The sequence below is a fragment of the Phyllostomus hastatus genome, unplaced genomic scaffold (genome assembly GCF_019186645.2).
Source record: "Phyllostomus hastatus isolate PE091 unplaced genomic scaffold, TTU_PhHast_1.1 phas_contig_254, whole genome shotgun sequence".
NCBI lineage: Eukaryota > Metazoa > Chordata > Mammalia > Chiroptera > Phyllostomidae > Phyllostomus > Phyllostomus hastatus.
This window is the reverse complement of record NW_025333810.1, coordinates 4,074,868-4,098,206: the sequence shown is the minus strand read 5'-3', so window position 1 is coordinate 4,098,206 and position 23,339 is coordinate 4,074,868. Positions and strand designations below refer to the sequence as shown.

Sequence of the window (23,339 nt, the reverse complement as noted above, 5' to 3'; positions counted from 1 at the left end):
CCCTCTATTAACCAATAGTTGATATCAACAGGCCTAGCATCTTACTATAAAGTTGGCCTTAAGATGGGCTCACGAGCATGGTAGAGCCGCCCCAGGATGCCTGTAGGTGAGAGAATTGCAGTGAGCCATTCCTCATTGCCAGTGCAGAGATGCATGACTGCGTGATAGCACCTCGCTGTATTGTATTAGTCATGCTTGGAAAAAAACTCAACAAGGGTTTCTGATCCCTTGGGAAATTTTTGCATTCACAATTGGAAGTCAGGCTATCTGAAATCCTTGAGAACTCTATTCAGGCTGTTCCGTGTTGATGGATATTTCTGAATGTGGAAGACAATCTGTAAAATATTATTGATTACATGGCAAACTCAGAGAAGTGACAGAGAGAGGTGCTTTGCCATAGGATGCAAGCGTATACACTATGACAACCAGGCAGATCCCTAACTGAGAAAATCGGACCCAGTGCTCCAGCAGGGTAAGCCAGGGCCCTGCTGAAAGGGATGGCTGCTGATCTATCCAGCAGAATATTTTTGTGGATGGAAGAAGAGAATGGAACCCACGATGCTGATCTGCTAATTCTTCACAGGAAGGCAGAAATTGGTGTTTCATATGAATTCTCTATACTTCTACATGTTGGTTCAGATCACTCTGAAACAGTGCTGGCGAAGGCCTACCCATACGGAACTGAAATGTGTTCATAGGCCACAGTTACACTCAGTCGTTTATGGAGCTCTAGAGCTAAACCATGAAAGTGGCATATTAACTATGTGGATGTTAAGTCACATGAAAATGTAATTGTTGATGAATTAGAACACTGAACCAAAATGTGCTCCGGAGCTGAGAGAGTGTGTCAGAGTATGACAGCAAATTATAAATGACTAAAATAACTGTCTTTTCAGACCCATTCAGCTTTGAGAATCGGGTCTGTCATAGCCACAGTTGCTGACTTTGGGCACAGTTCCGACAGCCTCTCCCGGTAAGCTGTAGTTAACAGCACCAGGCAGCATCCCTGGCAGTAACAGAGAGAAGAGCCCGCGTGTCATTGGTGAAAGACACCTAGCACTTCTCCATGTATGTACACAGCGGAATCAGTGCAATCTGTGAGAAGCTGACTGCTATCATTTTTGGAAATTTAAGAATGACATACAAAAATAAAATTTAAAAAAAGGGATGAACAAAAGAAATACATTAAAGACTCAAACTTCCCTAGCTAAAATCCAGGCCTGAATTGTGGCATTGGGGAATAATGTGGCTTTTTGGAGCCAAGATTTGAGTTGTAGAATGTAAGTTCCAGAGGCAAAGTTTCAAAGTGTCAGGTGTACAAAGGCTACAACTTCAAACACAGCATGTCCCTGAGCTAGATCTCCATCAGTAACAACATCTTGGAAGAGGGCAGAGTTGTTTGCAGAAAAACAGCGGTCAGGGTCCCTGGAATGAGTATGAGCAACCCCGGGAGGTAATGCATAGGTGAATGAAGAGTTCAAGCAGGTGCTGGAGGTGGGGGCCTAGGGGGCTCCATTTACAGTGTTGAGATTCCTGCAGGGGCTAAGAATATCAAAGGTTTGTTCAAATATCCTTGAGCCTTTTCATCGGCTTGACATTTGCATCCCTTGGTCCTCCCAGCTTTATTTCAGCAGTGAGTGTGCTCAGATGACTGAGCTGGTTCAGGTTACTGATTGCTATCTGTTTGTCATTCTAGCCCTCTTACCTCCCACATGAGTTGTACCTTTTTGGTGCAAATAAGCTGCCAGGGCTAGCCTGGCTTGATCTCTGTGCTGCAGATGTCTCTAATTAACTTGATTGAGACAGGTCCGTGGGATCCTGTTGCACCATCTGACAAGTCCCCCTGTCCTGGGAGGCACTGTCCTGTCACTTGATGCATGTTTCTTGCTAACGTCCTTTGGGCAAAGTTTATTAAGGACCAAAGTCTTCAAGTGCCCATGCTTTTAATATGAGAGCTGTAGAGTGATGGTTGCTAATAAGCGACCAGGAATGTAAAAACTATCTCATGTTCTCCTTTAGGTTCTGAGAAAAATATTTCAAGAGACCTTTACTAACTTCTAGTGTTTGAACATCCAAAATGTACCAGTTTTTTGCCATGACTCATACTATTAACATTATTATTGGTAGTAGCTGAGAGAAACATGGTCTCAACTCATTGCAAACATAGACCCTTAAATGATTCCATTACGATAAAGCAAGTGTTTGGAAGTACTGGTTTCCCTAGTTCTGAAATCTGCAAGATGTCCAATTACTGTAGGTGAAACTAGCTCCCAGCACTGTAAAGACTGAATTTGTTTCTATTTCCCCCAACATCCACAATTATTCTGGAGTAATAAAATTATTCAATTGCATTTTGTATTTTGCACATATGTTTTTTTGAATGTGTACATGTGTTTTCTATGAATAGATACAGGTTTGCCTAGAATTTCCAGAACTTTTGTATTACCAGTCCGGACTTAGGGCTATTTATTTGTACTCATTGCAAGGATACCTTATAGCAATTATTTGTAAAATATCCTGACATAGAAGTCATTTACTAAATGTTGAAAGAAACAATAAAGAAATATTCAACTACATACAAGAACTATATATATAATACTGATGACTTCATTGTTCCCTATAGGTATAATGTCTAGCAGGGATAGAGTATTGAATTCTTTGATTTTTAAATTCTGTTTTCACTGGTAACCATTTACATCCAAACTGGTTATCAGATACATCCTTTTGACACCATTTGGTAGAGGGCATAGTGTCGTGAATCATCACAATCCGTGGTCCAACATCGCTAAGCAACAGTGCTTTGACTGTTATTTGCAAGTGGATTAACCTATTAGCAGAAGTAGTTTATTATCAGTTATTCAGGCTGCTTTATTCAATCAAGGGACTGATATGTCTATCCTTAACTGACTAATATGAATTTGGAGGTCACATACTCCAAAGTGAAGGATAAAGAGAGGGTGAAAACACGGTTTTTATCAATGCCAATGAGTTTAAAATGCAATTGGGATCATGCTCCCGATTTGCAGAAGATTATCTTTATAAATATGTTCTTCAAGTGTAATAATGTTCTCAGTTCTATTAGATCTCAGAAAAGGAAAAGGTCTTTGCAGGCTAAGAAGGTGGTGGATGCTTTAAAGAAGAGCTTAACCATCAAAAAGAGCCCAGTGGAGGCATGAGGGAATTGTAGGCCGAGGGGGAATCCACAGAGGCCTGAGGTTGGGAGTCCCAGGGCAGGTGAGAAGACCAGGTTGACAGGGGAGTCCCGAAATTGTGGCTGGATAGGTTCAGTAGGGCCAAAGCATGGAAGCCAGGAAGGACCAAGCATGAATTAGATCTGCTCTTGTAGGCCGGGCAGTCATCTGAGTTCTTCACCCAGGAAGGCCTGATGAATTAGGGGAGAAAGGAAATAAGGGAGGATGTTAAGGAGGTCATGATGCTAAGCCACACATGTAACATAAGGCTAAAATGAGTCTGTGATATTAGAATAGATTCTGAAAATTCTGAGCAGAAGGCAAAGCAACAAATCATTAGAATTCGTTCACAGACAGGCTTGTGTTGAAGGAAAGACATGAAAGGTATCTTGCTCTGGTTTTGTTTTATCATTCTTCTTGTGAACCTTCATTAGCAAGCAGAAAATAGAGAAATGAAATTTCAAAAAGTTCGTTTATCCATTATCCTCCTGTTAATCTTTGATGGATGAAAGGGGAGAAGGATTTATGGATTGTTGAAGGACTGCTGGAATTGAGGGTTTCGAGGGAATTGAGACACTTTTTAAACTTCCGTCTATGCATCATTAGGAGAAAACATTAGCAATTGACTGATCTTATCAGCTTCTCAGTTTAGTCCTCCAGTTTTAATCAAATAAGACTGAGATAGGCATTAATGGTTTATCTGCTATTATAACTCTTTCAGGTTAAGTCTCGCTACTGCTCTGCATATGGTAATTGTAGATTAGTCATTTCCTGGTGTACACTTCATCATCCTTAGAAGCCAAACAATGATGATTGGATATCATTTGCTTTTTTTAGTCCACCTTGGAGGCTTAAGATGGCATCTCTAACTATTCAGATAAGCCTTTGCAGGACAGTATGGCAGCCGCAGAGGCAGCAAGTTGGTGGGCCCAGGACCACCACTGTAGCCATATTTCAGGAGCAAGAGGAGAAGGCCAGAGAGTGCCTACATAGGTACCCGCAGGGCTGTCTTTACAGGGAAGGAGAGGCTCCTCCACCTGGAGGTGGGCTTCTGAGTTTCAGATCCCCTTCTAATGAATTTTAGACCAAGAATCTCATTCTCCTCGAACTATCACTTGAGAATCAGAGTAATTATTTCCTATTGCCCTTTGTGGAATACGGTTATAATTGCATTACTGTTAACGGTGTTCGCATTAACACTTAATTGTTAATGTCCTCCTAATTTGGAGGAAATCATCACCTCTTCGTATTTCATTGCCAGGAAGAGTTGTTAAATTCAGAAAGGATCATTTGAAGCTTTCAAATGGCGAAATGAGAAAAGATGCTAGAATTTCAGAGGCAGAATTTGTGGAGTGACTTCTCTTTTTAGTGCTCGTGTGTGTTTGTTTACTTTTAAGGTATGTTCGACTGCTTCATTTTGAAGTGAAGCCACAAGGCACAGTCGATCGCTGGGAAGGAACAGGGATTCCTGTGTGGCGTGGAAACGGCTCTGGGTTCATGGTAGGAAAAGGGCAGGGACTTTCTCTTAGAGCTGACATCCTGTTTGAGTGTTGAAAGACACATTAACAAGAAAAGAAAGCGGCCACTGTGGCAAGGTCAGCCAGACGGTGGTGGGCTACAGGCCTTGACTTTCAGATGATTGTTAACCTCTTCCTTTACAATACACTGAACTGCCTGTTGTTTACAACCAGGCGATTCCTCCCTGGCTTAGCTCCACAGCAGGAACTGAAATATTTTGAGAAGTCTTGATTCAGACTTGGAAGAAAAAAAAAAAAGAGAGAGAGAGGAAATACCAGAATTATATCAATCTCTGAATCTGTTAAGGGGAATATTGTTTGGGACATTTGAGGATCTATTTTCATTTGAACGCAGGATGGGCACCTCTGTGACACTGGGTTGGAAAGGACTTGTTTAGAGGCTGGAAGAGGAATAACGGGCCCCATGGATATGTGGCTGAGCCGTCTCACAAGGCCCGGGATTTGATTGAATGATATGCTGCTGCTGTCTTGAAATCCTTAATAATTTTTGAAGAAGAAGTCCCACATTTTAGTTTTCTAGTAGGCCCTGCAAATTATGTAGTGGGTCCTGCTCAGCACTCATAGGTAGTTGGAGCAGAATGTAGTTTAAATTTCACCAAATGTGCTAGAAGTCAGATCCTCCCGAGCCACCCATAAGTAATTAAATTCTGCACTCTTGTCAACACACAGAAACAGGTTCGACAACATCGCAGGCTTGTTCCCTTTAAAATGTCATTTAGTCAAGCAGCTGTATTTTCTTAATGCTTACATGATCCCAAACAACCTGTTTGATCTAAATATTTTTTAACTTTTCAACTGGGTATTTCTACATCCAGTGTAGACTGTGAATTCATGTTGAAATATGACAGGTTAATTAGTTTAGTTTCATAAGTTTTAGTGCATATTTCACCCGAAAGAAGTGTTAAGTCGGCTGGAATACCAAAAAGATAGTGAGGCTTTAACACTTAAACACCCTGGGGCACATTCCTTAACTTCTAAGGGTGTGATTGCTTAGACCTGGAAGATTTCCAAAGCACCTTGTGAGGAAGGTCACCTAGCCCCAGGACAGTGCAGAAGGGACCTGTCACGAATAAGGGCCTGAGTCCTCACCCAGTTATGCACCGACAGTGAGGAACTACTCCTTTCTATTTTGCTCTGTGACTCATTCGCTTACTTCTCATAAACACCCTTCCCTTCCAAGTACAATCCAGAAAGTTCTGTCATTAACAGCAATTTTGTTTTCCCTGCCTAAGGGAGACTGTTTTCAACAAAATATGTGCATTTTGACAATGTGAGTCTTGCCTATTTAAAGCTGTGAGTATAATTTCTTTTTTATTGGGTGCTAAACTAACTTTCTGACAAAACACAAGACAGACAAGATTCCTTCCCTTCTAAAAAATTGTGATTTTGCATTTCCCTACATGTGTTTTTAAAGCACATTTTATATAACTCTGCTTTTGAAAAAGAAAGCTATATGGCTTTGTGTGTTATTAGTTCTACAAGGATGTCAGTGGTGTTGAGCGTTAAATGAAGCGTAAGTAGGTCATGAAAAGAGAACAAAATGCTGTTGCATCTGAAAATTTGGATTTAAATTGTTTTTGTTTCCTATAACTATAATGTGATTATGAAATTGCTATTAAAAATCCAAAAGCCTGATTTGGATATCAGCATGGATGCGTACACACATACGTTTGTTCCCTTTTCTGCTTAGTTTTGATCTGTTGTGCGGAGGAAAGGACCTGGGGCAGCAGGTCACAGATCTCTCTCCTGTGTCTGCTGGGAGAGACGGCCGGAGGGCCTTTGCATGCCCTCACCCCGGGCCGCCACCCACAGTGCTCAGGGCTGGCTTCCCTACCGAATCTCACTCCAGGTTTTACTTCTGGGTCATTAAAGCCAAGAAGGTAAAGCTGCCTTGTGAACAGGCTAGCAGGCAGGGTTTCTCAAACTTTGGTCATCCATGCACGACTTCCAGAATTTCTGCTACATGCATTTATCACCTGTGCCAGAATTTATAGCTAATATTTTTATAAAATATAGACCCTCCTATTTTTCCTGGAAACTTTATATCCTTCTCCTAAATATTTCTTGCCATGAATAATATCTGCCATAACTAGGCAAACAAGACTCTGTTTCTGATGCCTACTCTCCTCTTGTTAAAAGTAGATATTAGGCAGCATTAGGTGCTGAAGACCTATTAACAGCATACTGGGATTTTCCTCCTTGAGTACTTGACAGAAGGTTCATAAAGGAATAATTTTCTCATTCTGTGATTCACTGTTTCCTCGTGCTATACCCACATATCACCTGTAGTTCTCATAATACTGCAAGAAGTCTAGATCATTCACTTTGAAAATACTGCCTTAAGTGATGAGATTTGATAGATTCTGAGAGGATCCCTCACTTCTCATGTTGTCTCCGTTCCACCACTATAATCATTCCCTTAGACTTATATTTCGATTTTGTTCAGTAATTACCTATTTAAATGTAAATTACTCTGTAACCTCTTAGTAGTCTTCTAAAGATTGGTTTTCCTTATTGAGACTAAGCTTCCCCAAAGAAGGACATAGGCTAGAGATTCGGGCTGTGGAAGAAATAAAGAAGTACTTCAGACAAACATACACTTTTTGCAATTAACTTAGGCTTGTAATGTCTTTTTAGGCATTTCTCAGCCTAGCTAGTCTCTCTCTGTTTCCCCCCACTCTGGCTGCCACACTCTCTACAACACTAGGCTCAAAACCAACACCAGGCTCAAAGCCAACCCCTCTGCACTCTTTGCTGGTTGAAGGCTGTGTGCATTTTGCTTAGAAAACGCACCACACTAGTTTACATCATAGCAAGTGTCGTGCTCACCTTTTCTCTCTCCAGTAAATACCGTGTGAATGGTGTAAGAACAGGAGATTTGACTTCATTGATAGTGACAGAAAGAAAGATGAGTGTCACAAACCAAGTCTCCCTAAGCGGATTTTGCAAGAATATTCCTCATTCAGCTCAGCCGGGAAGGGTGGTATTCCATTCACCCAAATTTGGCCCAGGGACATCAGCTGTGTTTTTACATACATGATCTTTTAGAACTGGCAGACACTGGGGCGTGCTGAGGTGTGGGAGTGGGGAAGGGAATTCAGGGCAGAGAAGCCATTTCTATCGTTTCAGCTCAGGTGCCCAACTCCACTTGAGCTATCTTTCTCTGAGCCGAGCTGACTGGTTAAAATATGTGGACAGGGAGGATCCGGTATTATCTCTGCAAAGCATGGCAGTGACTCAGCATTAATACCTGCATCTTTGACATAGATGATGGCTTAACAGGATTTATGAGCTGTTTATTGTCTCTAAATCCACAGTGGAACTTTGGTTTCATAGCAAAGCATTGGCAGTGCCAGGGCAGGCAAACTGTTACAGTAAATGGATGCAGCTCTAAATTACCCGAGCACCAGCTTCAGAATCATAATCTCATAAAAAAGTTCTTTGGGTCAGAAACTCCTGGGGTTGGGCCCTGGTCCTTCAGTTAGAAGTTGAATGACTTTCCTGTGGAAGCTGGAGACGAAAATGAGAGTAATGATTCTTACTTCAAGAGTTCCTGAGTGAGTACCCCAGGGAAGGCAGGGTAGTCGCAGAGCACACAGCACAATGTCTGACACCAGCAGTCATGAAACCTGGTTTGCTCCCCTTCTCTTTATTTTTCCGTGAGGATCTCGGGCTTTGTGTTGCTTGGGTAGGGCGTGTATCTTTGGGAGTGCTCCCCACTTCGGTGAAAGGCCCCAGACATCGCAACAATGCATTTAAAATGAGGGAACATTTCTGCAAACCACTTAAATATTCAAAAATGGAGAGGAGAGGATCGTTTTTTGTTTATTGCATTTCACATGCTGCTGCGATGAATTTGCTTGGGAATAAAACTCTGTAACTCTGTAAGTGCCTGTTACTTTGACTTTCAGTGGTGTTGGACTTCACTGCCGTGGCTTCATGAACACCACCCTGGCTTTACTGTCATTGGCTCAGGCTGCGGGCAGAGCCACTTACTGTATGTGGTGTCCTTGGAATAAAGCAGTAGAAACTTGGTGTTCTGCTGTATTAGGAGAAGTTCATGACTCATTTTAGGATTCACCTGGCCATATTCTTGTAGTGTTCTGCATAAGTTGTGACAGAACAAGATCTGGGAAACAAAGAAATTATGTTGGGCTGTCATCTAAGGTAATCTTCAGCCATTGTCTCTCGTAGTTTAACTGTTGATGTTCACTCTGCCCAGGTATATGAGAAAAGATGGCCTTGGGAGGAACTTGGAAAGACGTCAAGGTGAAGTCTGGTTTATTATAAGTCATAATTTGGGTCACATTTGAAAATAAATAAATATATAAAACACTGTTCTGTTGCTCTTCGTAACCATTGGCCTAAGGAAAGGCAGTGGTTCAGAAACTTGCTTTTCTTTAAAATAATCTCACACAGAATGGAAAGTTTGGGTCACAGGTGTAAACCCTTAGGCCCTGCTTCCTCGGTGAGCTCAGTGCTGGTCTGAAGGACAAAAAAGAGAAAGAAAAAAGAAGTTTTGCATTAAAAACAGGTTTGCTTCTCCAGGCAGAGGGACTGCTGTGAATGCACTCTCTGTCAGGACCTGCAGTCAGGAGAGAGCTGGAAACAGTAGCAGTGGACTCGAGGTGTTTATTTTCCCCTCTCCTCTTTCCTGTCACAATGAATTTTGCTCATGGATTTGGTTTTGCTTCTGAGTTCTTTCTGTGTGATAAGTAAAGGTTAGATACTTGGGGACTGGTAGTTAATTTGAGCCTATGGGCAACTCCCCTTTTGCCTGGGATTCTGTTTGTAACTTTTTGCTCTGTGGGTTTAACTAAACTGTCAGGAAGGCAGCGGGCTGAGTTATGAGAGTTCATTGTAGAAAGCTCCAGTCAGGAAATGAAACTAACTGTTCACCACCCCAGAGAAAGGAGTTGCGGCAGGGAATGGGAATGTTGGAGCCCAGAGTTCTCTGCGATGCTTTGTTTCTCTGGAAAATTACGTTTAGAACTTCTCCGTTTTGTCCCCCAAGGATGAGCAGACAATAGATTTGGAAGCAGTATCACCCTGCCTTTGCCAGAGCACAGCTTGCTCTAGTCCGTCCTGGGGTAGGGGTGGGTCAGACAGTTTCATTTTCATCAGCAGGCACCCCAGGGCCTCAGTTATGATAGGGGTGAGGAAGAGTGTGGGGATAGGCTGAGACACACAGTCCTGCAGGACAGTAGAGTAGACCGAGTTGTTGAGTTGTTGTCGTGGCCCTTAGAAAGTCAGTGGATCTAGAAATCTCACTCTGATGTGCTGGCCCTGGGGCTGAATTGAAAGCAGCCCTGTCTCCAAGGCTAGGAAGCCAGGGGCAGGGTGTGCCTGAGTTATTTCCCTTCCTCCTATTTAAAACCTCATAGAGTTCTTACTATCCTCTCTCTGTAATCATTGTGTCTGCTCCAAAGACTGATATCAAAACTTCCTAAAAGCTCTCCTGAGCTCTAAAATTCTTTCCCTAATGCTTTCAACCCACTTACTTTGCTGCTCTGAGAATAAACTTTGATCTAATAGGAAGTAGTTGATGCTACATGCAAGGTGCTCACAAGCGGGTGCTTCAATGCAGATGGGTGGGTGTGACTTTATGCCTTTGAATTCGGCATTAGTGACTTCAGATCATCCTCACAAAAGAGGCAAAGTGCGTGGGTTCTGAGGAAAGACAGGATAACAGAAGCATATATGAATGAATATGGAAAAGCTCAATCTTAATGGACTGTAAATTGACTACAAGAAAATTCTTAGAGATAGAACTTCTCCAAATTAACTCAAGCAATAGTTTAATTTTCTTTGTACCTGAGTTTATCACTTTATTGATTGTCAAAATTCTTCTAAGCCTTTTAACAGCTTTTTATTTGCTCTCTAAAATGTTTACCTCAATGATTAAGTGTACCAAATCTTTTCACCGAATCTCGGTGCTTTATAAATCTCTCTCTCTCTCTCTCTCTCTCTCTCTCTCTCTCTCTCTCTCTCACACACACACACACACACACACACGTATATCACAAATGTTCATTGGGAAAATCTTGGAAGATAATTCTGAAAATAGCCAGGTATAGTAGCTTAGCTTTTTCATTCCAATATTGCGTTTGTGATTACAAAAGGAATGCCTTGTCATTGAAGAAAATTAGAAATGTACATTTTTATGTATTTTATTTTTTTAGAAATACATATTTTGAAAGTGCACTGAAGAAAATAAACTTTATTCATAATACTACCATCTAGAATGTGTGAACATAATCAAAATTACTTCACATATTACATTGTAATTTGCTTTTTTATTTAATGACACATGGCAGTTATTTACTTTAGTAGAGAAATGACCAAACTGAACTTCCTCAAATTCTTTTGAGAATGATTGTGGTTATATTTTCAGCAAAATAAAAAGTATGCTACCTTAGAACTGGGCAATGTAGAATTAGAGCCCCTGCTCCCCTGCCCGGTCCCCAGCTTATCCCAGAACCCCACCTCCACAGCCTCTCTTCATCCGTAAGGAAACCCAGGCCGTGGAGAGTGCATGACATACTCACAGTCACACAGAGTGGGGACTGCAGCCCAAGTCTCCTTCCCCACAACCAGCTGTGTTTTCTCTCCGGTACAGTCTCTGCATGGTATTTTTCTTTCCTCATATGAATGAACTTCAGGGTCATGAACCTTTCAGATCCCAACACAAAAAAGGAGTGAACCATTTATATAACAGATCTGGGAGTAAGGGGAAGACAAGAGGATCCACCTTGGTTTAGCTTGAGGCCATGGTTTGCTTATTGGGCAGGTGGAATGCTTCTCAGTGATAGGAAGCAGACATTCTGGGTAATACTCTTCTTCACAGCAAGACACAGTATACTCCTTGCCAGGTGTTTTCATCCCTGGTCTCATTTTCTTATCATCGCAAATATTGGTAGGGATGGTATTTTGTTGAACTGCTGCCTTAAACTCCGGGATTCGAAAGTAGATCAGCTGAGTGTGAAGCTTTAGATGTAGCTCATGGAGTGCTCTTGGGAACATTTACTATGGAGCTTTCTGCATTGTGGGTGTTTATTGTGGAGCAAGTTTCTTTTTGAAATGGTGATATCAGTTCCTCGATATAGCATTCATCCCATTTGTTCTCTTGATTTCTCAACATAAAATAAAGATCTCAGCCCAGAAACCAATTCTGTAAAGAAAAGATGTCCTCACTGTTCTCTGATTTCCATCTCTCCCTTCTCCTTTTCTGATTCTTTCTCTCTGCACGACTTGTTCCATACATTCCACCCTCCTTACCTCTTCTGAATTCTCTCAGTTCCCCAGTCTTTGCTGTGAAGGAGGACAAGTGCATGTGTTTGAGGAGCATGTAGTTGAGAGTGTGTTATGTCTGAGTCATGATCTCCACAGAGATCCCAGGGCCTAACCACATACTCTGCAAAAAGAACATTTTGAAGCATTGCAGGAAATAATTGATTAAGAGGCTGCTCTGTGCAGGGCACACTGGAATTTAGTTAATGTGTATCCTCCAGCAGAAAGTGCCTAGCTGCTTTCAAGGCTCTTTGAAAACCCATACGAGTACTTGGTGAGAACTTCAGAACTCAGTTAAGCTGGCTTTGATTTTAAAGATATCTCTAGGGCCAGTGAATAAATTACAGATGCCTTTTACTTTTTTTTTAGGTTTTACTTAATGCCTATATTAAAAAATTGATTTTTTAAATGAACCAATGTGACTAAATAGGTTAATCAAGTTATTGCTGGATTTGCTTAATTTTCCCCACTTTTTAAAATAATTCCTTGTTTAAAGAGGTAATTCCAGGATTCTTTGTTATTCTTGTATAAAATTAAACCCTTTTGACCTCTAGAAGCAGTGCTGCATCTCTCAGGTTTCAGGGCTGTTCCGTTTAGTGGACTTTCTTATCCTGGACCCTCTTGCCTACGTAACAACCCATAGAAAGGGCCTTTTTCTCTGTATTTAGTATCTGGCACAGAGGGCCTCTCTTTAGGGGTGCATCGACTGGTTTCACAAAGGTGCTATTTGGGGCTTGAACTCAGTGACTTACTAAGTGGTACCTTTGTACCCTTCAAGAATTCTATTGAATAGCTTTTATCATTACTTATAGGCGAGTTAATCTTCTGTGTACTTTGTCCTTGCTTCATCTGAAAATTGTGTAGAACCACATGTTGTAATTATGGGTATTTTAGTCCTTGCTTTTACTTTCGATCTCCCTCTTCAGAATATCTTAATCTTCCTTGTTCTATCTTTATTTTTAAATTTCAAGATCTCCTAGAACTGGGAATTGGAAGAAACCTTAGGAGTCAGGTAGTCTGATTTCTGCCCCTCTCATTTAAATGGGCAGATGGTCAGAATGTGACATTTCTGTACTCTGAAAACAAAGGAACATGGAGCAAGTTTTAGGGGTAGTGGGCTGTTGTGCCTGAGATGCTTAGTGTTCCCCATATTTGCATGACAAATGCGCAGAGTGTCCTTTTGTTTTTCTCACTGAATATCCTAGGATATGTCTGAAGGAGGGGTTAAGGAGAAGCTCATTTTCTCCTGTTTTAATGACTGGGCTATATTCCTCAGACTCTCACAGACACCCATACAAAGAGACAGCTTTCCTCGGGGAATTTGAAATTGATTAGCATCTTTGATGAGCCTTCAAGCTTTATGGCAATGTTGGTATCATTTTCTCCTCTTTCGCCTCCTCCTTCTTCCTTTTGGTTAAGAGAGAAGAAGTAGGTCAGCTCTGTGTCAGCTTTGGGCTTTTCCACATTTTACATGACAAAGGGTCTGAGTTTGCTCAAATTTGTTTGTTTGTGTTTTTATGCCCAAAAGTGAGGAAACTGCTGATACCTTCTCTAAAGAATGAGGCTTTACCCAGTCAAGTTTTCGATAAATCAGTTACACTGATATGCTTGCTGTGTGACAGACTGCAACTGAACCTCATTATTCATACATGTCTGTGTGATGTTACCGAATCAATTTGTGCTGTATCCATTTTGTACTCATGGATAGTTCACGGTCCCTTATGAGCAGAAATAGTCAGCGGGCAATAATAGAAGACATGGAGCACAAATGGATGGGGCCCATAATCTTTTGCTACATGGTGCTGGGTCCATTTTTAAAGTTCCTGTTTTTAGTGTTTTTTTGTTTCGTTTTGTTTTAATTCTGGTCTCATCAACAGGAAGAGCGCATCCACAAAATCAAAAAGCAGGTGCTTTCCAAGTCTTTAAATATCATCCTGCTTTTATTCTAATACCGATTGTTAATGAGGGGACTGAAAGGGTGTCTGTCTCTTCTGATGAGCAGAACAGGCCCTTCCTGCCCGCAGTTCCTCAGTGACTCTAGTAGTCATCTGTGTGACAGGGGAGACTTTCCTAATTCAAAAGACAGCATTGTCCTGACTGGTGTGACTCAGTTTGGGTGTTATCCCACAAAGCCAAAGGTTGCCGGTTCGGTTCCTGGGTAGAGCACACGCTGCCTGGGTTGCAGCTTCAGTCCCCTGTTTGAGCAAGTATGAGGGGTGGCCGATTGATGTTTCTCTCTCACATCAGTGTTTCACTCCCTTTCTTCTACCTCTCTAAAAATAAATACATTAAATCTTTAAAAAAATGTGCTCCAGAAAAGCCAAAACTGCACACAAAAATGTTATCTTGGCAGTGGCTAGGCAGTTTCCAAAGACAAGTGTTTTGAGTCCCATAAAACAGAGTAGCAGAAAGAGTATGAACTGGCAGGTACCACCTGTAGCCGCCCATGTCAGGCAGGTGGTGATGTCTGTTGTCGGCTGGAGACAGAGTTGTGGCCATTGAAACTGACCCCACTGAAAAGGTATCCTGACCCCAATGCAGGACCCATTTGTCGTCAGCCAATGTCACCTCATTTGAGATGCCAGGTATGTTCCCTGAGGAAGTCACATAAACTCATCCATCACAGTTGAAGCTCAGAACTTCTTCTGTCTGTGCTAGTGCTTGACAATTGAGTTCTGACTAGACTTCTCCTACACTTGTGCATTCAGGGTCTTAAACTCTTTTGCACTTGGAGAACTTCAGTTTTAGGTTTGAAGAAACTATGCAGATAGTACAGAGCGTTCCCATAAACCCTTCCTTCCCTTGTTCACCCTTTCCCCTAATTCATCGTTGATTTTGTTGTTTCTGGAAACTAGGTGACTTATTTATTCATTTATTTATTTTATGTCCTCACCCGAGGACATTTTTTGATTACTTTAGAGAGAGAGGAGTGGTGGGGGTGGAGGGGGGCAGAGCAGGAGGGAGAAAGAGAAACATTGATTGCTTACCTGCTTGTATATGCCCTGACTGGGAATCAAACCCATGACCTTTCAGTTATGGGACAATGCTCCAACCAACCAAGCCACACCAGCCAGGTCATAACTTATTTAAATCATATGGTAAATATATAATTAATAGGGTCAAAGGCCAACTAAGTGCCTTTATCTCCAAAGGCCATTCCACCATTTTCTCTCACCACTATGTGGCAAATGAACTTTCCTTCAGAGAAGATAACTTTAGACCATAGCAGGTCAACAATAAAAATTAAGCAAAAAAAGTCATGAAAACTTTGAATTTCAAGTTTACACACTGTCTATTAAAAAAGAATAGTTTTCTCATAGAATTGAGTGGGTCACTGAGGTTGTTCCACTGGCAGGTTGACTGGAGTCGCAGTAGCTGACCCCAGACAAAATTTGGGGGGGCATTTGGTCTGCCAAGAGGGGACTCCCCGACAGGAAACCAGAGTGAGTGTGAAGGGAGGCGGGGTACAAGGGCCCAGCCACTTCACAAAGAGTCAGATTGGACATTCTGGGTCATGCAGATTCTTCAGAAGCTTTCTGGATCTTCTTGAGAAGCTTACATAAGCAGCATTTTTCCTTACAGAAAGTGGATTTTAAAACCCCAAATGAAGTTCTTATAGGGCCATCTTGGGCATGGGGAAAGCCAGCGCAGCCAGGGCGCACATTTGGACAGGAGGTGAGCAGTGCAGGAAGCCAGAACAGTGACAGGCCAGTCCCACCTGAAGCAGCAGTGAGGCCAGATTCCCTTGCTGGGACCAGCATGATTTGTTCGGTGAACAGAAGTACTCCAACCACTGGCATGGCTGCAACAGCACTTGGTTTCAGAACATCTTTTCTTAAAAGGGAATGTTTTTCAACTCTCTAGAGATTTAGCAAGATCTGAAGAGATTTTGCTTCTCTTTGCTGGCTGCTACACATGCCACTTTCTACACCTTTACCTAGATGGAAAGCACTGTACCCCACTGCTTTGCATGTTCAAACAAGCCTGCTTGGATAGATGACAGTGCGGGGACAGCTGGCTTCTTCAGGCGCTGATTTGCACTGCCCTGATGTTACCTAAACAGTCATTACTGACTTTTTGCTTTCTCCTATGCTTGAGCAAGTTTCAGCATGCAGAAAAGAGGTGCATGGGAAGTGGTCTAGAGCACTGGGCTAAAAATATATGTGACACTCTTGTTAGTGTATATTATATTAACTTGAGATTGGTATATGTGGACACCTACTTTGAGGAGCTGAGGCACACATTCACCACCAGAGCTCTTAATTGGCCCTCTCCATGTGGGATGTGGCACTGTAGCCATTCACTGGGTCCCTAATTCTTTTTCAAATAAAGGTTGTAAGTTAAAGGGGCAGTTAATATCGTATCGCTAATTTGTATTATGCCTATCAAAGCTAAAACTGTGTTAATCAAACAATCATGAAGTCTGAGGCATTTCGTAGTCGGTGGATGGCCTTTCTCTGCAGGAAGTACTCAAAATCAGAAGTTTGGCTGCACCCAATCAGGGCATCTGTGCATTAGAATTGTTCTGAACATATGCTAATGTGAAGTGGACCAAAGGGATACTTTTACAGATCATTACAAGGCTTGTGAAAAAGAATAATTCACACTGAGTAAAGTGGAGAGAATTATCCATTACCAGATTGCAGTGATGAGCTTTAACAACAAGGAAACAGGCATTATGGTGTCTTATATTATATGCCTATGTGTTGTCCTAGGGAGATGAAATCAAAACAGGTCAAAGGCAGAGTGAGGAACTTTCTATCCTAATCTGTACAGTATTTTAAATAATGTATTTGATAAAGGCAATGCCTACTTTGGATTTTATATATGTATACACACACACACTTCTTTTATATATATAAAAGTCTGTCTGAAAAAAATCCAACCATTGTTAATATAACAGTTTGTGCAATATCAATGTACCCAGGCAGCCAAGGAGAGTGGACTGGAATGCACATGTGTGAACAATGATGACCTCACTGTACTCGTCAGTGGGGGTGGTAGATGCCATTGAGTGAGCATGTGTACTGTGTGGCCATTGCATTCAAAATGACTGAGTGAGTAGAACAGTGTATCTGCATCAACTTTTGTATTAAGCTTGAACATTCCTCCGTGGAAGCTACCTGGATGATTCAGGAATCTTTCAGGGATGATGCAGTAAGTACAGCACAAATAAAAGTGTGGCCACAAACACTTCCAAGATGGTCGAGAATCGAGAATCTGTTGAAAGTGATCCACGTTTAGAAGGCCTGCCACAAGCAGAACACCTGAGAATATTGACTGAGTACAGGCTGCAATCCAAAAAGATCAGTGACTGACGGTGTGAGAACTAGAAGCTGATCTGAGGATTCCCAAAACTACTGTGTCTGAGATTTTGATGCAAGATCTTGGCATGAACCATGTTGTGGCAAAATTTGTTCTGCAGCTTCTGCTACCAGAGAAGAAAGAACACTGTGCTGCAGTTGCTAATGACTTGATTCAAACCACTACCAATGAACCAGATTTCCTCAAGAAAGTCACAACTAGAGATGAATGGTAGGTCTACATCTATGATCTGGAAACAAAGGCCAGTCCTCCTAATGGAAGTCACCTGGTTCTCCACGCCTGAAGAAGGTGCAGCAAAGTTGCAACAAGATCATGACCTTGTTAACTGTGTTTTATGATGGGGAACGTGTTGTCCATCACAAACATGCTCCTCCAGGCCAAACAATTCATATGGAGCACTACCTCATTGTTCTTCATCGGTTGAGAGATGCAATACTACAAAAAAGCTGCAGCTATGGGCAACTAGTGATTGTCAGTCTCATCATGACAATCTACCCATTCATGCATCACATCTCATGCAGAGATTTTTAGCGAAATGTCAAATCACCCACGTGATTCAGCCCCTCTACAGCCCAGATTTGGTGCCCTGCAACTTCTGGCTTTTCCTAAAACTAAAATCATCTTTGAAAGGGAAGGGATTTTAGACTGATGATGAGATTCAGGAACATACAGCAGGATGGCTGATGGCAATCGGGAGAACTGTGTAAGGTCCCAAGATGCCTACCTTGAAGAGGACTGAGGCATCATTGTCCTATGTACAATGTTTCTTGTATCTTGTATCTTCTTCAATAAATGTCTCTCTTTGTCACAGCATACGGCTGGATACTTTCTGGACAGATCAAAAAAAAATTTTTTTTTCCTGTATATGTATATAGTTGGACCTATTGTCAGTTAAAGATTTTTAAGGAAAATTCTGGGATGCTGGTCAGGCTTGAACACCACATATTCATGAGATTCCCCGTATGGCTGGTTAGTAATTCCTTATCCCATAAAGAATTTTAAAAATGTGCCAGCTTAAGGAGGTCAGAGGCTAAAGCATGGAGGTGTTTAATGTGCATTTTTTTCCGTCTCTCACTAATAGACCGTTGACATGAGTCTTTCGTGAATTCCCTGGCTAACTAAATATATTCATGATCTGAGTGAGGGGAGGAGCAGAGACTGCTCAGATTTCAGGAGATGAGGTTTTGTTTAATTTCAGTCAATCATTTGTTGATGGCAAGTATACCAGATGAAATGCATCCTCCAAATGAGCTCTGAGATCTTTCGGTCTGTGTATATAAATCATCTCGCCTGCCATGACACCACATCCAACAAACCCTGTTGACACTGACAGGGACCAGATGTGTAAGGCCATGGCAAAGACATGAGGCTTTGACATCAGCTGACTGACAGTTACATTTGGAGGCACCATTTAAGGGTTTGAGATTTTGTTGAGTCCATCAGCTACATGGAAATCTGCATTTAACGTTATCACATGCCTCTCAAGATTTAACTTAAGATAAAACCACCTCTGTCCATGTAATTGAGCTTCCTAAAATAGCCTAGTTATAGCTTTTCATACCTAAATACTCTCTCACTCTTATTCTTACATTCTGATTTTTGTAGCCATAGCAGGAAGAAAGTTTAAGAAGTAAAAACTGTATTTACAAACCATTTATAAAATGTTTTCCTGGAATGTTTTCTGCCTTGTTCCTTCTCTGCCCATCTCTAAATATACCAAACATGATAAATTTGTAAGTAAATAAAGATGTAGATGTTATGTTTTACATTCACACACTAACAAAATGACCTTACACTTATTATGGAAACTAAAAATGTTAGTATTTGCATATTACAAAATTTCCCTAAGTTTTCACCTTTTTTAAGAGCTTAATAACTTCTGGAAGTTTTTTATTTCTAAATTTTGAGGTTTAAACATCTCTAACGTAGGAGTAGTATTTAAAGTAGAATACCATTCTAAGTAAAAGATTCTTTGCACCAAGTTAATAAGAGGCTGACGTCATTTTGATCTGAAATTGAAGGAAGTTGGTCACAAAGTGATGAATGGATTTCAAATAGCATTTTGGGTGATTAAATGTTTATTCTTCACCTTTAAAATAAAGCTGTAATTTTATATATTTTCACCAACATTTAAATAAAAATAAGGAGGAACAGTTAAGGAAAGAGTTATCTTTTAAAAAGATTTCTTACTGAGTTTAGCATAGAGTATTTTAAAAGAAGTACTCCAGTGGGTTATAGAATGGGTTGTAACTTTGATTTGCAGTCTTCAAAATTTCAGTGACAAAATGTGAATATATTTTTACTTTTAGAAAGCCCCAATATCAGCATTAGCTTGAGTTTGTATAAAGGCAATTGCAAAGTGACCAGAGAAAAATATTCATGCTAATTATAAAGACAGTTACTGGCTCTCTTCCTGTCAAACACTAACCCCTTTAGTGTTTGAAAAAGGGGTTAATGGTGGCGATCTGTATTCATTCACCTGTGCATCTAACACACACACACACACACACACACACACACACACACACACACCCTCCCTCAGCTGGCATTTTTGCATCCAGGCTGCTGAGAGCTGATTATTCTCCTAATCAAAACTGTCACAATCAGTGAAGACAATTAGCCAGGTTAGGCCTCTGCTGATTTCGCATGTGGCCCTTAGCATCAGATGGCTTTGAGCACTCTTGAGTTCCATCAACAAGTATTTCAGTAATACCCACTCTACTGCACCCGCTGCCTTTAGGTCTGCCTTTCATCTCTGGAGTTGCTTGAGTTTGTGAGTTCTTGTTTATTTTACATTGAGACCGCAAGGTATTGAAATTTTCAAAAGTGGACACTTGGCAGACCTCATTGCTAGCACCATTTTAAAATCATCTAGTCAATAACTCTAAAAATCATGAAATCAATTACTTATATATAGGCATCTATTTGATTCTGTACTTATGCACTTAAAGAACTCAGCTCAATTTATTGAGTGTGAGTCCTGCGTAAAATGCATACACATGCAGTGCTTAAGACAGTTCCACATATAATAAGCCTAGCATATTTTAAGCCTTACTTAAATAAGAACAACATAAAACCCATTCAGCAGTAATACATTTTCCTGTTTTTCATATGAAAGAAATTTTGTTCTGAGTATACCATGTATTTATTAGCCTGGTCATTATCTGACTTTACCAGATACTAGAAGATTTTTTTAAGACTTTACCAGATATTAGAAGATTTTTTTAAATTAAAAAAACAATTTCTTTTATTAACTTTTTTAATATCTAATATGTCTGAACTGACTTCACATCTTTCTAGTTGAAAAGTTTGCCAGTTTTAGAACTCAAGCTAGAATGTAACTAACAATATTCTAGGGTTTGTAGCCAAATATATACCTTTTATCTCAATGTCCAGTTTAATAGTATAGCATCATTTAGAAGTAACATGGTTTTAGAAGGAAGCCAGATGGTGAAATAGAGATTTATTTAAAACAATGTGGGGCTTGTTATTCTTATGTGAGGGCACATGTGAGAACCTCTTATGAGGTTCATATAAATTTTTTAAAAAGGAAGAAAGGAAAATCCGGGCAAGCATTCTTTTTTCCCCCTTATTTTAAGGAGTAAGGCGTTTTACTGAAGTGTTACGTTTGAGTTGGATCTGTGTGTGTGTGTAGATCTGTGTGTCCTCGAGTTGTCCCAGGTGGATGCACTGCGAGTCTTATTTCACTGGTGACTCTAACAAGGAAGATCAGTTAGAAACTCATGAGTATTTAAGGGTTTACTATACAAGAGATAATAATCTGTTTTATATAAAGAGACTTTTCTTTCATAATAGCCCTTCTGATTATTAAGCAAATATAAAACTGAATTCTTGCAAATAGAAGTCTTACATTTCTTAAGTGGATCCACATTTGAGTAATTTGTATTTCTCTAAGCATTTATTTATTAATTTAAACTTTCATCTATTATTAATTTATTTATCATCATACATTCACTCCACATATAAATAAATCTACATATCTAAACATATATTGAATATTTATTCTCGACTTTGAAAACAGCAAAGTAGTTGATATCTCCAAGTGCATTTTTGAAGATTTTTTCCATTTTGCAAAGTTTAGAAATAGGTTTATTTGTGATTTATTGGAATAATTTTTTAATCCTAAATTTTGCAGTGGACAACTTGAACAATCTTGCTTTTTTTTTTTTTTTTGGTTTACGCATATGCAGAGACAGCTAATACAAACCAATGTGGCTGATTTATCCAGTTGCTCCATGGGCAATTAAACCAAGAGTATTATCTCAGCAGGAATAAGTGGGCAAATTACACATGTGAAGTAAATGGATCTTTGAAGCTTGAGCACATAGGTATTACTGTACAAGAAGCTATGTTAAGATTCCTGTAGAGATTAATGGGGGTTTATTGATGAATACCAGAGAATAGAGAAGTGATGGCATAAACTTTTATCACTTAAGGTTTTCCATCTCGGTGAGACCTATAGCTTTTACGTGATAGCATAGTGGGGTACTGTATGCATTGTGTAGAAAGCTGTCTGCCTTCCCAAGGGGTTAACAGTAAGGGGTCAAATGCCAAGACCAAGCAGCTCTCAGTTTCCTGCAGTTGTCTAGAGAAAATGGAAAGCTTCCAAAATCATTATTGCCTTTGTTCTCTTAAGAAATGTGACGAATCATAAAGCATTGTGACTTCTTAAATATTACTTATGAGTTCCCACATATAAGCAAAATTCTCATATTCTCATTGGTTTGAGTGGTCTCTGGTTGACCTCAAAAATACTATATAATTTTAGCATTCTAAACACCCCCAGTGTCTCTTGCAGAACAGAGTCCAGTTCATGTGAAATAATGAATACTTTGTTGGAGGAGTGAGTAGATGAACCACATACATCCAGTGCCCTGGTTTTCACCCTTAGCCTCTAATTGCTCAGTGTTTCATGTGTTTATCATTATAAGCAGCATTTAAGGAACAAAAGTAAAAAAAAAAACATTTGAGTTACTGAGCAGTACTTTCGGGCATTAGGCTTTCATGATTTTGATGTATGAATTATAGCTTTGAACATGCTTAAAGACATCAGGAGGAGAAAATGTTTAGTCAGCAAAACTAGTTTAGAAGGAAGACAAAAGGGAGGAGTATGGTAGAAGACACTTCACAATTCAAGACCCATGACTTTAAATCAAGTGACAACGAGGCTGATAGCAGCAGTTTTCCAAGAACTGAATATTTTTCTGTTATCTAGAGAAGCCAAGAACTTTGCCTTTGAAATCCTAAACCCAAAGACACAGAGGTCCCAGGGTACTCAAAAAGCCATTTTATTTCAATGAATCAAAATGACCAAAACCCATTTTTGTTTGGCATATCTCATTCCCTGTCTTTCAAACTCCCTCCTTCCTCCTAATGCTCAAGTTGAGGCATATAAAATATTTCAAGGCTTTCTGTCATAGTTAATCCAAATTTATTGCCAAAAATAACAGATCATTTGAAAGGACATGATTTGCCTCACCTTTGGGACCTGTCGGTCTATCTACCATGCATAACAGCAAAACATTTATGTCAGCATATCCTTCATCGGGGAGCCAAAAGGGAAAGTTAGAGAAATAAAAGAAATGACCTCCATCTGCTTAACATATCATCAACAGTTTGGGAGGCAGACAAAATCTTAAATTACCCCTACACTTAAGGTACCTAATTACCTTCCGAAATACTTTGGAAGAGAAGTTTTATCTGTCCAGAGAGAGTAATACAGATGTTTTTTTCCTATCATTTTTAGTAGGAGGGAACAGGTGTAAGGCAATTTTGATTAAGTGCACGTTATATATTTATGTCCCTGTAATGGGGATGTTGGAACCCGTAGCGGTCCTCAAGGACTGTAGATGTTAAGAGACTCCATGAAGCAGTTCAGGAGATACTTGGGAGGAAATTTCTAAATGGTGACCTCACTGATTTTTCTCAACATTTTGTTCGCTATTTCCTGTTGGGCTGCTTCGGCCCTAGGTGG

The 23,339-nt window shown here is 40.4% G+C and overlaps 1 protein-coding gene across 3 annotated transcripts in view; it reads left to right on the top strand.

Annotated features, from left to right (window-relative positions):
- Positions 1-23,339, top strand: part of EFNA5 (ephrin A5) — a 274,147-nt gene that overhangs the window by 184,541 nt on the left and 66,267 nt on the right. Inside the window, exon 1 of one of the 3 annotated variants that reach the window (XM_045837995.1) lies at positions 8,193-8,286. The exons of the other annotated variants lie outside the window; for them this stretch is intronic. Within the exon in view, the coding sequence (XP_045693951.1) occupies positions 8,222-8,286 (65 nt within the window). The 5' untranslated portion in view covers positions 8,193-8,221. Of the gene's footprint in view, positions 1-8,192; positions 8,287-23,339 lie in introns of those variants that run through there. 3 annotated transcript variants of the gene reach the window in all.